Source organism: Epinephelus fuscoguttatus, linkage group LG20 (genome assembly GCF_011397635.1).
Source record: "Epinephelus fuscoguttatus linkage group LG20, E.fuscoguttatus.final_Chr_v1".
Taxonomy (NCBI): Eukaryota; Metazoa; Chordata; class Actinopteri; order Perciformes; family Serranidae; genus Epinephelus; species Epinephelus fuscoguttatus.
The window spans coordinates 22,143,395-22,157,668 of NC_064771.1; the positions used below are offsets into that span (position 1 = coordinate 22,143,395).

Here is a 14,274-nt window from a genome sequence, read left to right on the forward strand (position 1 = left end):
TGGTTTAATAAAGGTTAAAAAAAAAAAAACTTCCCCTCAGGGATTAATAAAGTATATTATCTTCTTCTACTACTGGGATGATGGGTGTAGATTTCACAGGGACACAGAGGGCACATCCCCCTCAACATTTAGAACATGTGCATAAAACCAAAAAAAATGAAGGTAGCAGAGGACTTTTTTAAAACAATATTGAAGACATTTACTCCATAAACTGGTGCAAAAAAAATATACCAGCATGCAGACACTAACATTTTTAGCAGAGGACCCAAACCCTCCATCTCATGTGTCCTCCCCAACACTGAAAAGGAAACCTATGCCCTTAATTAGAATACATAATAATATTGATACAGAATTTCTCTCTTGGCTTGTTGGGGTAGAGCTAATTTAATCTACTGTATATTCTGTTGAGTAGTTTTATCTTTAACAATGCATCAAGCTTTTGAGAAGATTTTATTTTGCATTTAAATTCTTAATCTGAAAAGTACTAACTACGGCCAAATGACTACACTTTGCAGTTATTTGCTCGAAATTCAGCTACATTCATATCTGCATAGTGATCTAATTAGTTTAATTCCTTCTTTTTATTTATGTGTTGTTAACTACTGAAACTACAACCAATTTTGGGCCATAAAACAATAGGATTTTTTTGTATTTTTATGTTACCATTGCCTCTCGACTGTAATTGAACCCCCTTTGACTACAGTTATTTATAATTATTGATGACTGCTATTCATTAACAAATGTACACATAAGTTGTTGCATGCTATTTTAGAAGTTATCTGATTAACTGAGTCATCCTGCTTTGGTTTAATAGCCCTACCTGGACTTTAGCTTCTGAAGGCAGGTACACTCATGGACATTGTATACCAAACCCAAGCTGACATTTCCTGTCGCTTTCCCATTAGTAGTTAGGGTTCACTTTTTTTTGGTTTATGACATGAACAAGTGGCATGTGACTTTTTGTATTGTATATTGTTATATTCCATGTACATTTTTTACAAGGTAGTTCAACTTCTTCCAGTGTTAAGTAATTGGTAACTGACAAAGATATATTTTCAGAGCAGCCTCACCTGAACTCACTAAATGTAGTGAAGTATTTAAGTGCTTCCAGCCTACTAACAGCGTCCCTTTAAAAACAGGTGGAACAAGTAGGGGAAGGGCTGCACTGATGAAACGTGCGTAACGAGTATGGGTGGATGACAGCTGGGTGTGACTGATGCTGACATGACACGAAGAGTCTTTTGTGTTTGACGGGATGAAGAATTCAGTTACTAATATTCAATTTCATTCACTGGCCAGATATGAAGAAGAGCACAGACTCACAAAGCTCCTTTAGTCAACAGGACGTGGCTCGCTGCTCCTTCTGGTAAGGCACCACTAGAATTTGAACGGGACAGATGAGTGGTCGGTGCTTTGAAGAGAAGGTGTACGTGTGCAGATTTTGGCCTGTTAAAAAAAACCTGCACAATTTCAAGGGCAAAGAAGATGGCGTGGGAAACATTTACAAATGAGTCTCTTAAAAACGGAGGAAGACAAACACTGGCGTTTTGCTGTGTACAGGTTAGAATATACAGTACAATAAATATAAATAGACCTCGGGAAGACTGAAGAAAAATATTTATGGACACAAAACGCTTTACATTCGAGTCAAATATACAACGCAGCATGGAGAAGAAAGAAAAAACCCTGCACGAAGATTTTGTATTTGGCAAGTGAGCCAATAAAACCTGGACACGTGCTCGCATGAGACCAGCGTTGTCCTCAACAGGCTGTCCTGAGGTCAGTTTGACATTGAACTTCCACAGTAAATTGGCTCTGGTTCTACAGAGACGTTCAGTCCCAGCAGAACCATAAAAACATATACCATAGTGTGTCTTCTAAAACTAATTAACCATGATGCTTATTCTTCCACGGGTCACCTTTACGAAGGTTGAAGCAGTTTTACAAGATTTTATTTATTGTCATTTAGATTTTGGCAGAAGGGACATGCTCTGATCAGCTGATCCAAACCCCTCATTTTAAAAAAGACCTCTTAAGCAATTCCATATTTACAGAGTTGATTCACAACTAGAGTCTCTGAATTATCCTTCCTAATGTTTTTAGCATCAATGTGAGGAGTAAATTTAGAAGTGAATGCGATAATCAAGAACCTCTCGAGAAAGAATAGTGGGGACGTTTTGTTAGACGCTCGGGAGTGTGAGCGTCAGGAGGTGACTGTGGGTCCAACTTGATTTTGTCTACTGCAGGGCTGCATTTTCCCGCATGCTCCTTCACTTTAACCAAACTGGAAGAAGAAATTTCCAGGTCCGTTGTCTAGAAAAACAAAGACGAAGTTAGTTTACAGGATTAACTTTCTCTGTTGCTTCAGTAAACTTAAAGACGTCTTGAGTGATGTCTTCAAACATACCTGGACTGGAATCAAAACTATATCCTCCTCCTCCACCATGGCCGCCAAAGAAAGCTCTGAAGATGTTGTTCGCATCAAAGTCTAGAGAGACAGCAAAGACAACAGCAGGATTAGCTGGTGATGACAAGCTTCAGGAAGAACAAGATGCGCACACGGAATTGAGGTGAATTAAGGTGTCTGACAAACAGGTGTCATCAGTACAGGGTGTGCATGCACTGCAGAGAGAAACAGGAACTGCCAGACAATCGAAACGCAATTGTCTGGCAGCTCAGGATACAGTCCGGCTATTGGGGCTCACTGACTTCTGTGTATTGTCGGAAGAAGTTGGGTTCTTACTGTTTTCATAGGCTGACTTAGAAAAAGGGATGTTAATTAGATTTTATTGATAACAATGCCATTATCAATTCGGCTTGCTGCTGTAGTTCTTTATTGACTTCTGATTAATTTTCTCTGTGGTAAAAGTAAGCCTACACATCTTTGAAGTCTGGAGCCATAAAATGAGAGAGTATTTGTACAGCGTGTGTTTTCATCTGTGTTTTCTTTGTCAAAGACAAACTGCTTGGCCTGCCTGCGTGGCGCTTATGTTACAATTATACAGGAGACAGAGACACTTTGTTTGATCATGAGGCTCAGTGTTACTGTACAATGCTCAGGTTTATCAGTGTTGTGTCTGAACTACAGTCTCTACCAACAGTGACGGAGTGACTCATATGACCAAGTCCAACACGGGTTTAATGAGCATCAGCAGGTCGGTGATAAGTTCAGCGTATAAAATAGCTGTATCAGTGCTGTGCTATATTAATATGAACATATCTGTCAACCACATCCAGGAGCCGTCTCCATGGGCACCTGATTATGCTTGTTTATCTGTTGGGAGCAAACAGGAAATAGAAATTTCCTGCATGTCTACACCACCTGCACTGTCTAGATGAGTTAGATTGAGGGTGTTATGAAAACTATGAGTGCATCAAGAACAGGACAGAAAATTGAATTGAATTATTACAACAGCTGTTTCATTATTTGAAATATTCATAAAAACATCCAAGGGCACAACTAAAACAGGCATAAACTGTTACAGATTATGATGTTGAGATGTTAAAATATTTAGTTATGTTACTATTCTAACTCACTGTACCCCAAATGAACTTACAAAAGGCCCCAAAGCACTTTTTTAACCCACTGAAACCTAACATCACATTACTTTTCTTGTGCTGCTTTCAGATGCCTTTCACAAATATATAAACCTTTGAACTGCGATCCCAGCAAATTGATGAGTTTTCTGTCAAAAGCATGGGGGAAAAAGGCAATGAGCAATTTGGCGAGAAATGTCCCACAAATGACAAATTAATAGATTTAGAAAATTATTTTTAAAAAAAATGGGAAAAAGCTATATTTATAATCATTATTATTACACATTTAAAATCATGGTAAAGATAAAAATAATACTAAAAATAAAAAAGATAAATAAAATAAAAAATAAATAAAACAAAATAGCAAAATAAAAATATATATAAAATCAATCAAACTATCCAACATTATTTAAGAATTGAAAGCTCCCCCTTGAACGGAGTTTCCATAAATTTAAATACATTGTGCTGATATGACCTCTCCTGACTACAGGACTTTGACTTCAGCTTTTTTACTGTGTGTGCTGTGAATAGTTTTACTGAAGAAAAAGTTTTCAGTACTTATTCTACCGCTGCCATTTGTCTACCAACATTCCCAGTAACGGGTAAAAATAAACAAGACAGTTTGCCTGGGCTAAATCACTAAATCCACCCCTGCTAATAATGAAAGCACTGCGCAGGATGAAGGGAGTAAACATGGGGCGATATGTCCTGTATTTAAAATGAAATCCATCTAAAGTCTGACTACAATAAAAAAAAATAAAGTAGACTGTAGAGCTCCAAATAAGTCTCTGTCAACTGCTGAACTGACTGTTAATTCAGACACTTTAATGCCATAAGGAAAAGCTCCACTCTGTTGGCCTCTTTCAATGTGCCATGCTGTCACTGTGCTCCAATTGATCAATCAGCTGTGCCATCAGCGACTGTATAGATTGAACCAACTCAAAGGGAGGTCGAAAAATGTGTAATTTTCTTGTTACTTGTTTTTGTTGGTTGCTGAAATGGTAAAATTATTATGAATGTAGGCTGTTTAAACATAACTACCTGATCGTGGAGACTTTATGACCATAATTTTAGTTTTAAAAAGGCAAACCATAGCTTTGCTCCCCTAATGAGATGTATTTACTCCCTTTGCTCTATTGCTCAGGCGCATATGGCCGTCGTTTGACTTTTTTTTGTCCTGCACCCAATCCTTATTTTTGGATGTGCGCGCTTGTTTGCATATGGCCGTCTCACCATCACACTATCAAGTATAGTAGCGATGCACTATTGATTCACCTCACATACATACAAGCACACGAACCCTCCCCTCAATCTCACACACAGACACACACACACAGCACAAAGCTGTAAAGCACAAGTGCTACTGTGGTAGCTTTCATTTATCGCACAGATCGCTTTTTGCGTACCATGGGCGACATACATGCTGCACTGACACTGTAACTGTCAGAAAAATTTGCTGGCACTGAATTGATTGGCAAGGAATTGATCAGCTCGGCACCATATGATTCCAATGGATCCAATAATTTGGCACTGGTCCTCAACCTGAACGATTCCCATCCCTACTTCTAAATCTGAGGGATTCTGTGAGAATTAATGGGAAGTTTGAATATTCAGCAAAACCTAAAATTTATAGATGAAATGGAAAAAGCAAAAAAAAAGTCATGATGCATGTCATGGTGTTCTGTCGACAGTATTGATGCCTCTTCTATACACCAGACAGTGAATAATCTGTCACTCAGTTTTGGTAGCTTTTGAATGTAAATCTGTCCAAAGAAAAAAAAAAACAGCTTTTACCTCCACCATCAAAGGAGCAGTCGTCTTCCAGGTCGTGTCCACTGTCGTAGCGGATCTTCTTCTTTGGGTCAGAGAGCACAGTGAAGGCCTCGCCCACCTCCTTGAATTTCTTCTCCTCCTCCTTCTGCACCTCTGGAGTCGCTGCGCTGTGGCGGTCTGCAAGATGATGATACAATTACAACACAGTCCTTCAGATATATAACCATCAAATGCAAACCTGGTATCCTTCATGTCTGTGTAAAGACTGAGCGGTCTACCTGGGTGGTGCATGAGGGCCCGTTTGCGATAGGCCTTTTTGATCTCGTCCTCGGTGGCGTTCTTGCCGACCCCCAGCACCTTGTAGTAATCTTTCCTCTTGCTCTTCTTCAGCTCCAGCTGTGCCGTCTTCAGCAGATGCTTGTGATCTAAAGTGATAAAATGTGAGTGTGTGAAAATCTGACATGGCTGGTGCATCAGTTAAAACAAGTAAAAATGCAAAAATATAATACAACAGCAGCTCACCTGATGTTTTTTCTGTCTGGTAAACTTTTTCATAGTCCCGTACGGCCTCTTCATACTGCTCTGTGTTCATGTAACTACAGGGTCACACAAAGTCACTCAAAAACTGCATAATGCACAACAAAACACACCCATTAGGACACATGTACTCATATAGAAAGTGCAGCATACCACTGAGCTCTTCTTAAGTAGGCCTTGATGTAAGTGTCATCTAGTTTGATTGCATTGGTACAATCTTCAATGGCTTTATCAAGTTTCTGCAGCTGTTGATGAACAAGTTAATGACAGTAAATTGAGTGAAGAGCTAGAAGAGAACAAATAATCAGACAGCATTACTGATCGAATGCCTGCAGCTGCTAACGTGTCGCCTCTCACCTTTACTCCTGCTGTGGCTCTGTTGCAGTACAGTTTAGCGTTGGTCTTGATGTTGTTGGGGTCTATCGTCAGGGCCTCGGTATACAGCTGGTAGGCAGCTTCATAGTTGCAGCTCTTAAACGCCTGGTTGCCCTCCTCTTTCTTGGCTTTTAGGGCTTTGGCATTCTGATTTGGGAGGAGAACAAGTCATCATGTCTCTTTTAAAACATTAAGGTGTTGTCTGTATTTTGGCATGTCTTGAAGAATGGATTTACTTAGTTAGGTTCTGACCAGACGGAGCAAACTTCAGCAGCTTGGGGCGTCTTTTTGTAATGTTTTTCAATAAATTGCTGAGCACCTTGCCTTTTTGCAGGGGCACCCTGAACACTTGCGTTGAAGTACTTGGTTTGTTAAAAGCTAACGTTACCTCACTTTCATCATCGCCCTAGGCAAACTGAAATATCTAAAGAAATTGGAGCATCAACTACTTTTAACATTTTACCAACTGCAATTAGGCCCAACGATTAACAGCAGATTGTCAAGCTGTCCCTGACTCTTACTAATATAAACCTTAAACCGACCATCATCCAGGAGAAGTTCCTCAATGAGCTGGGGGAGCTCCCTGTGATTTCTCTTTTTTCTCTATTTCCCTGTGTCCAGTCTCCATGTGCCCTCCGCCTGTCTGTTTCTTATGCAGATTTGAAGGTACAGATCTGTGAGATTACTTGACAGCAAAAAAAACTGGTTAAGCTAAGGACAGGTGATTTGGTGACGCAGCAAGCTGCAAAAAGCGCTCTGTCTGATCAGGGCAGGCTTTGACAAAAAGACAGTACAGTGGGTCTCTATGGTTCTGTCTAATTGGGGCTGTAATCTGCCTGTATGTGAGCTTTACTTTCTATCCTGCCTGCCAAGAGATGAGCAGTGCAGAAAGCCAACATGCAGAAAAAATGCAAATGTGCTGCACTACACCCAAAAATAAATTTCTAACCTTACCACTCGTGGCAGAATTGGTCAAGCAGTATGGATCACTTTGCTTTTTCATACACACTGATCTTATACAAGACATTCCAAAATACTTGATGGTTTGAAATAAAAATAACTGTACGAAAAACATGTTTATTCTTTTCTTTCTTTCAATGAAACGAGGAGGAAGAAGACAATCTTACCCTGCAGGCTAGACGGGCCTTTTCGTGGTCAGGTGCCATGCGCAGAGCCTGGACAAAGAACTGTACAGCTTTATCGATGCAGTCCTCATAGTAGAGACACAAGCCTCGGACGTAGAGTGCGTCTGCGTTTGTGGAATCCATTCGCAAGATATCACTGTAAAAAAGATCGAAGGATCAGTAAGTCTATTACATCCCACTTATTGGAAAGTTACTAAAGCAGACCCCTTACTCATATTTATAATATTTTATGAATCACTGTAACAAGACACTCATACACCATGAACCTAACACCAGTTGTTCCCACCTTGCTACAGACTGGGCCTCTGGATAGCGTCCCAGCAGGGCCAGACACTCAGCCTTGAGGATTTTGAAGCGGTGACAGGCAGAAGCCACTGCTAAGGCCCGGTCCATGCAGTACACCACCTGGGTCAGGACAAGAGCCAATTAACTACACCTGCACAATCTACTGTAATCGCTGATGAAAGACATGCAGAGATTTGGATCTTTGTAAAATATAACAATTAAAATGGGACTATTGAGTTTGGCGAAAAAGAAAGAATGGGTGTAAAGTACCTTTCTGAAATCACGCTTCTCAAAGCCAAAGTCGGCCATTCGTTCGTACTCCACTAGCATCGATGCTGTCTTATTCTGAAATATAAGAGCAATCATGTGTCAGCAATTTCTTTGCAATGTTAACAGGCGAGTTTGAGTGACATCTTTGACTCCAAGACTATGCTCAATACATGATAAAATGCATTCTTGTACAGTAACAGTTTATCTGCAATCATATGACTATCATGACGTGCAAAATTCAGATGGGAGGGCAGGAAGTAATAAATCCATATACTGTGTGAACTGGAAACTGGAAATAGAGGAACGTGACTACATAAAAAGGTTGGATCAACATGCAGGCAGCAGGTATCGTGAAAATTGACACTCATGTTGAATGTGATCCATACAAAACAGAAGTTAAGTGTTTTTCACCACAACCTGACTGATTTGCACGGTGCGGACATGATTGTCGTTACAAATTACGTCATCCTCCAGACCTCCTAATGTTACAATGTTACACCCAAATTTGACCAACTGGCACAGCCATACGCAGCACAAATCATAGTGCTACCAGTGTTGGTAGCCTGCAGTTGCCTGCCCTCCATCTGGGCAGCGCAGTAATGTAAACAAGCTGTATGCAAAGAAGCTATTACAGTGAGGGGAATGTGAGAAGTTCCGGTGATCCCCACCTCCTGCTGGGCCTCTCTGTTGCTGGGATCCAACTCCAAAACCTTCTGGAAGCAGCGACTGGCTGCCATGGCATTTCCTAACAACAGGTGGCACTTGCCCTCACGTAGATGACCCTGTGGGGTGTGAGAGGCACATTTCCTTCTTATGGTTGCATTAAAAAACAAACTTTATTCTGCAAGTGCAGCTGGGGTTTTTAACAGAGCAAGTGACGTGCAAAGCTGAGAATAACAATGATACTGAAACCCACTTTCATGAAGCAGTCATCCAGCCGCACAGCCTGCTGGGAATCTTCTAGAGCCTCTCTGAAGCGACAGAGCATCATGAGGGTGGCCGCCCTGTTGCCATAATAACTGGCAGTTTTGGGGCTTGCATCTTGAGAGACAAGAAAAAAAAATCCATGTCACGCAGGAAAAATGAGAAGTGGGTACAGATTACAGATCTATCTAGAACAGTGGTTCTCAACCAGGGGTTCAGGGACCCCCAGGGGACCCTGAAGGAGTCCCAGGGGGTCCCCAGAAAAACAAGAAATATTTATTTCACTGTTTGATTCACTACAGAAGTTACCCCAATGTGGGTTGAAGTTAGTGTCTATTCTGGCACCCAACTGGGATGTTATCAGCCCACTGAATGGCCATTATCTGTGGTTATAAGCCTCATGGATATGGGTCAGTGGTAGGCTGGTAGGTTCAGAAGGTGGTATCGGCCCATTTAACAGCCACTACTAGTTTGTTAGGTTTAATTTTAACTTTCATTAGGTTTAAGTGCCAAAACAATGTGTTAAATTTCAGAAAGAGCATGGTTGGGTGTAAATAATGGTTTTACAAGGGACACAAACCCCGGTCTCATGGGTGAAAGTCCTGTGCCAGTCCCTATTCTAGCAGAAGGACTAATTTTATGGTCTGGTAATGGCCCTCTCAGCCTGACAGTAGGTGTGGCAAGCCCCTACGAAACCATATTTATGCTGCTTATCACCACTGATAGCTATTGAATGGCCTGATAACAAAAATTGGCTGATTCTGATCATAAGTTTCACTTCCTATGCACTTACATCCTCAACTGTAGTTGAAAACTATAAAATTCTGGTCTTAATCATAAAACAATCTTTTTAGATTGAGGTCCCTGAAGCCAGATCTTATTAAATGGGGGTCTGTGACCTCATGTGGATCATTTTAGGGGTCTTCGTCACCAAAAAGTTTGAGAACCATTGGTCTAGAGCCATCCTTGTGATAGACAGAGGTAAACTGCAAATATAGTGCAAGTCCTGAGTAATTCAAACAAATAACAGAGGTAGAGCTGCTCCTGATACAGTTTTAAAGCACACAGAGAGAACGTGTGTTGAGAAATACGTCAGAAGGAGGCGATGACTCAACTGTCAATAGAAATTTCACTGTTATTTTTGTTTTGCTGATGTACTGGGAAAGGTGGGACCAGAAGAGATCATCAGAATTCATCAGCAGGAGAGTATGAACAAAAGTTGGTCTATGGGTAAAGAGTAGTTAGATGTGATCTTACCAATGGCCTTGGTATAATAGTTGAAAGCCTCAGAGTAATCTTTCTTGCTGTAGAATGCATTTCCTTGCTCTTTGAAGCCTTCAGCCTGACTGCAGAGGAGAAACACAAACCAAAGTCAAGGTTTAACAGGAGCTTTACAAAGATAAGAGTTATCCGCCCACACAATATAAAGTAAACTATTCAGTGATAAATCAGTTAACCAATTAAAGCCCTTCACAATAAAGATGTACATAAAACAACTGCGTAAAAGTTAAACTATGCAGGATTAACTTAAAAAACAGTGTTCCAGGGCACAGTGTGCAATTGAATTTGGGACTTTATATAAAGATAGCAGCCAGGTGCCAGACTGGAAGCAGCACACGTCCAAGAGGAAGCTAAATAAGTTGTGTACACAGCAATGAAAAAACCCCAAATACAGCAAAACTGTTTACAAACAGCAGCCAACAATTCCTGCATAGTTCACCTTCAAGTCAGTGACATCAAACCAGACCAGCTGGTTTGCCTGAACTCATCTGTATCCATCAGAGAATTTGCTGCACACGAGGCAGAGCCTGAAAGGACTGTGGTGTATAACACCTGGAAGTGGGACAGCAGAGCAGGGCACACAGTCCTGATATGCAGCTTCAGGACTAAACATAGCAGTGAAATTCACCTGCTGCAGTCCTCTCAGGGTGCCAAGTGTTAAAGAGAAAACACTGATTCATATAAAGACGAAGCTACTGCGGTGCTGGTCACCCTGGACATTTTGATCTATAAGATCTTCTTAAGGCAAGTGTGAAAGAGAAAACAAGTAATTCTTGTAGAGACACTTCACTGCTTCTAAAGGAAATGCTTTTTCTGTCTTTCACACTTGCCTGAGGAAAATCTTACAGATCAAAATGTTGTTTTGCACAGAGAAAAAGAGAAATAAACTGCTTATTTAGTAGCCTAACAGTGTGTAGACCTTCTTTATGCCCCACACCCAAGTTAGTGATGGTTATTTACATCTGCCAAAAAACACTACAGCTGGGTACAGAAGAAGAAAATTTCAGCGTTTCTGCTGACAATAATTATTGAGTTGAATGTTGTGCTTTTATTAAATGGCTGTTGGGAGAGGTTTCCCTTCAGGGTTGTGAGTCAGAAAGCCCTGACATTTCACTTATCCCTCATGCTGTTTTATGTGTGTTAATGGAGTCAATTTAAAGTAAACTTTACTGCACTTTATTGGTTACAATTATGTACATCATTTCTGTGGTTTGAATAATATTGTCTCATATCGATAGCAGGCCCCTGAATCTAATTGAAATCATATTGTGGCAGACTTTTTTTTTTTTTAAAGATTATTTTTATTGGCTTTTTTGCCTTTATTGACAGGACAGAAGGTGAAATGGGGAGACAGAGAGAGAGTCGGGACTGACATGCAGCAAAGGGCCACGAGCCGGATTCGAACCTGTGGCCGCTGCAGCGAGGCAATGCCTCTGTACATGGGGCGCCAGCACTATCCACTATGCTACCGACGCCCCGTGGCAGACTTTTTGATTTCAGCAAATATCTTGTCGTTGTCCAAAGAACCAACATAATATAGAAACTGGACATTAACACCCCTAGAAAGTTATGTTTAATAAGCAGCATTATATTGTTTACAAAATTCTTGGCAATTCACATCTCTGAATTACCTAAATTTCATGGCAGAACATATCTATATTGTGTACACCTCTCCCTACATTACATCTGCAAATACAGCACTGAACAGTCCAGTAAAGCCTGCGAGCTAGAATAAAAAATATTGAAAGTAGAAGCTTATATCTAGGAAGTAAATATAGAAACCATACATATAAACACGTTCCCTCTATTTCCAGATTTTCAAAATATAATTTCAGATTGATGCAGAAGAGTCCATTAATTTCTCTAAACTCTTCTTGGTACTAGAGAGCTGAAATGCCTGTTTTGATACAACTACCCTGTTAGTTTAAAGGTGATTTTAAATTTGGTTTGTTGTTATCAAACCAACTTTAAAAAAATCAACACTGCTGCTTAGAGTGAGACTGACTGTGTTGTTTTGTAGACACAGTCATGATATTAGTTAAAGGAATACTCCACCAACAAAATAACCATGTGCACATCATTTGATCATTCTGTGTATCTTGAATTCATGTCACATTCAGAACTCTCACTCAAGTCATGCAGTATAATCTGAGTCTTAGTTATCCAGTTGTATGCTCAGTACTTCTCAAACACATGCATTTTCTCTTAAAAAAAAAACCAAAAAAACGTAAGTATTGGAGTCTGTCTATGAAGAGAGCACAGATAAGTTTCACTTTCAGTTCAGTTTTAATGAAAGTGCCTGTGTCTCTAAGGCACTGAGGATAAACCCTTAAGGTACTGATCATAAGAGTGGATAAATAAGACCTGGGTTATACTGCACCAGTTGTGCGAGTTTTTAAATGGGTGTTTTGATATGGTTTTGCTGGTACATGTGGTCACCTATGCTAGAAAAATAAAAGTTTACTTAACAAATTCAAGGTAACACAGCATGACCAATTGATGCATGAATGCTCATTTGGTGGGTGAAGTATGCCTTTAATTATGTAACAATTTGTTTTCAGTAAAACGTGTTAATTCACATTTGGGGTTGAATAAACTTATATTACCCAGCTAATATATGTGTCAGAACACCAATAATATGCAAAGTGTCCTGTTCCTGTCAGACGCTGTCATTGTTAATTTGCCTATTTACTGACAACTACAATGTCGTATCACAAAACTTAAGTTAAATAAAATGAGACGTTTGGGGAAGCTTTTAAAGTTACATAATGACTGTAAGTTTATCTGATGTTTTGAGCTCAAAGTAAAGCTAATGCTAACTGTCCGTGTCATGAGGAACTTTCTCGAAAGAGGTCAGCCCATAATGCAACATTACTGACCACTAACAGATTAAATTGATGCTTATCTCCTCGTGTTTAGATTGAGCTAAGTGTCCGAACAAACAGACTAACACAATCAAAGAAACTCTGAATACAGCAATTGTTGGCTAGCTGTAACCGAGCATGTGTCAATACTATTAGCTAATTAGCCAACGTTAGGTTCGGTTTTTTTAACAAAGATGCGAAATAAATTTTAACTATGTATGAAGTGTACATACATCTAACCGTTTAAACTACAGCAACGCCGACGCTTACCATTTATAAAAACCAATAAAATCTAACATTTATCGAAAAGTGCCGTTTCCTCCTCTGTGAGCTAGCCTCGTTAGCTCGTCTCCAGGCTAACGCGCTGTTGTGTCCGAGCCCTGTCAGCTAACGGCGGTTGGGCTCAGTCAGAGACTCCCGGGTTATTTTCACATGACACACACCACACGGACACACAGAGGAGAATTAACGTTTAATATTTACCGCTCCATGTCCTCTGGACCGTGGATTTGAGGTTCAGCGTCCACCGGCACGTCGATGTCAACAGCTGCCATTTTTTCTGGAAAGGACTACCACGAAGTGACGTCATTTCCTGTAATTCATAAGCTTTGTGTCTCCCTTCTTTTTTGAGGTCATGAAAAACTAGGCCACAGACAGAAAAATAAAAATCAAATCAAATCAAATCAAATAAAAAAATACGATAAAATAAAATGCGGCGTCAAAAACATAACATATACTGTATTTTAATATAACTTTCCAAAAGCAGTACTGATATCATATGAATATATTTTATTATAAATTTAAGATTTTTGTTATTTTATTTTCTGATATAAATTCTAAGTCTAAATTTTAACTTCAGTAAATATCAACCCGCCCCCCTTTCCCATGTTTTTGTGTCTGTAACTAATGGGAACAACATATTTTTGTTTTTTGTTTTTTTTCTGGAGAGGACGACCACCAATTTACGTCATTTCCGGTAAATATTAGCCTTCTTTTCCTTCTTTTTGGGGTCATGAAAAACTAGGCTACAGACAACAAATAAATACAAAATAGAATGAAATAAATTAAAATAAAATAAAATAAGATAAAATAAAATAATACAAAATCATATAAAATAAAACAAAATAAAATGAAGCATCAAAAATATAACATACACTGTCTTTAACTTTCAACAAGCAAGCCTTATATCATATTAATATGTATTATTCTTAATTTAAGATATTTCATATTTTATTTCATATCATAAATTTTAAAGGGTAACTTCAGTAGATTTCAACATGGCC

At 39.5% G+C, this 14,274-nt stretch overlaps 1 protein-coding gene across 1 annotated transcript; it reads right to left on the reverse strand.

Annotated features, from left to right (window-relative positions):
- Positions 1–1,104: 1,104 nt before the first annotated feature.
- Positions 1,105–13,567, reverse strand: LOC125880798 (dnaJ homolog subfamily C member 7-like). The gene is made up of 14 exons (XM_049563532.1): positions 13,475–13,567; positions 10,104–10,192; positions 8,839–8,963; positions 8,591–8,704; positions 7,923–7,997; positions 7,654–7,772; positions 7,350–7,503; positions 6,205–6,369; positions 6,001–6,092; positions 5,833–5,906; positions 5,589–5,735; positions 5,332–5,487; positions 2,408–2,488; positions 1,105–2,313 (listed from the first exon to the last, which is right to left on the reverse strand). Exons 1-14 carry the CDS (start codon positions 13,543–13,545, stop codon positions 2,276–2,278), a joined length of 1,500 nt encoding a protein of 499 aa, XP_049419489.1. The 5' UTR covers positions 13,546–13,567; the 3' UTR covers positions 1,105–2,275.
- Between the last annotated feature and the right edge of the window lie 707 nt (positions 13,568–14,274).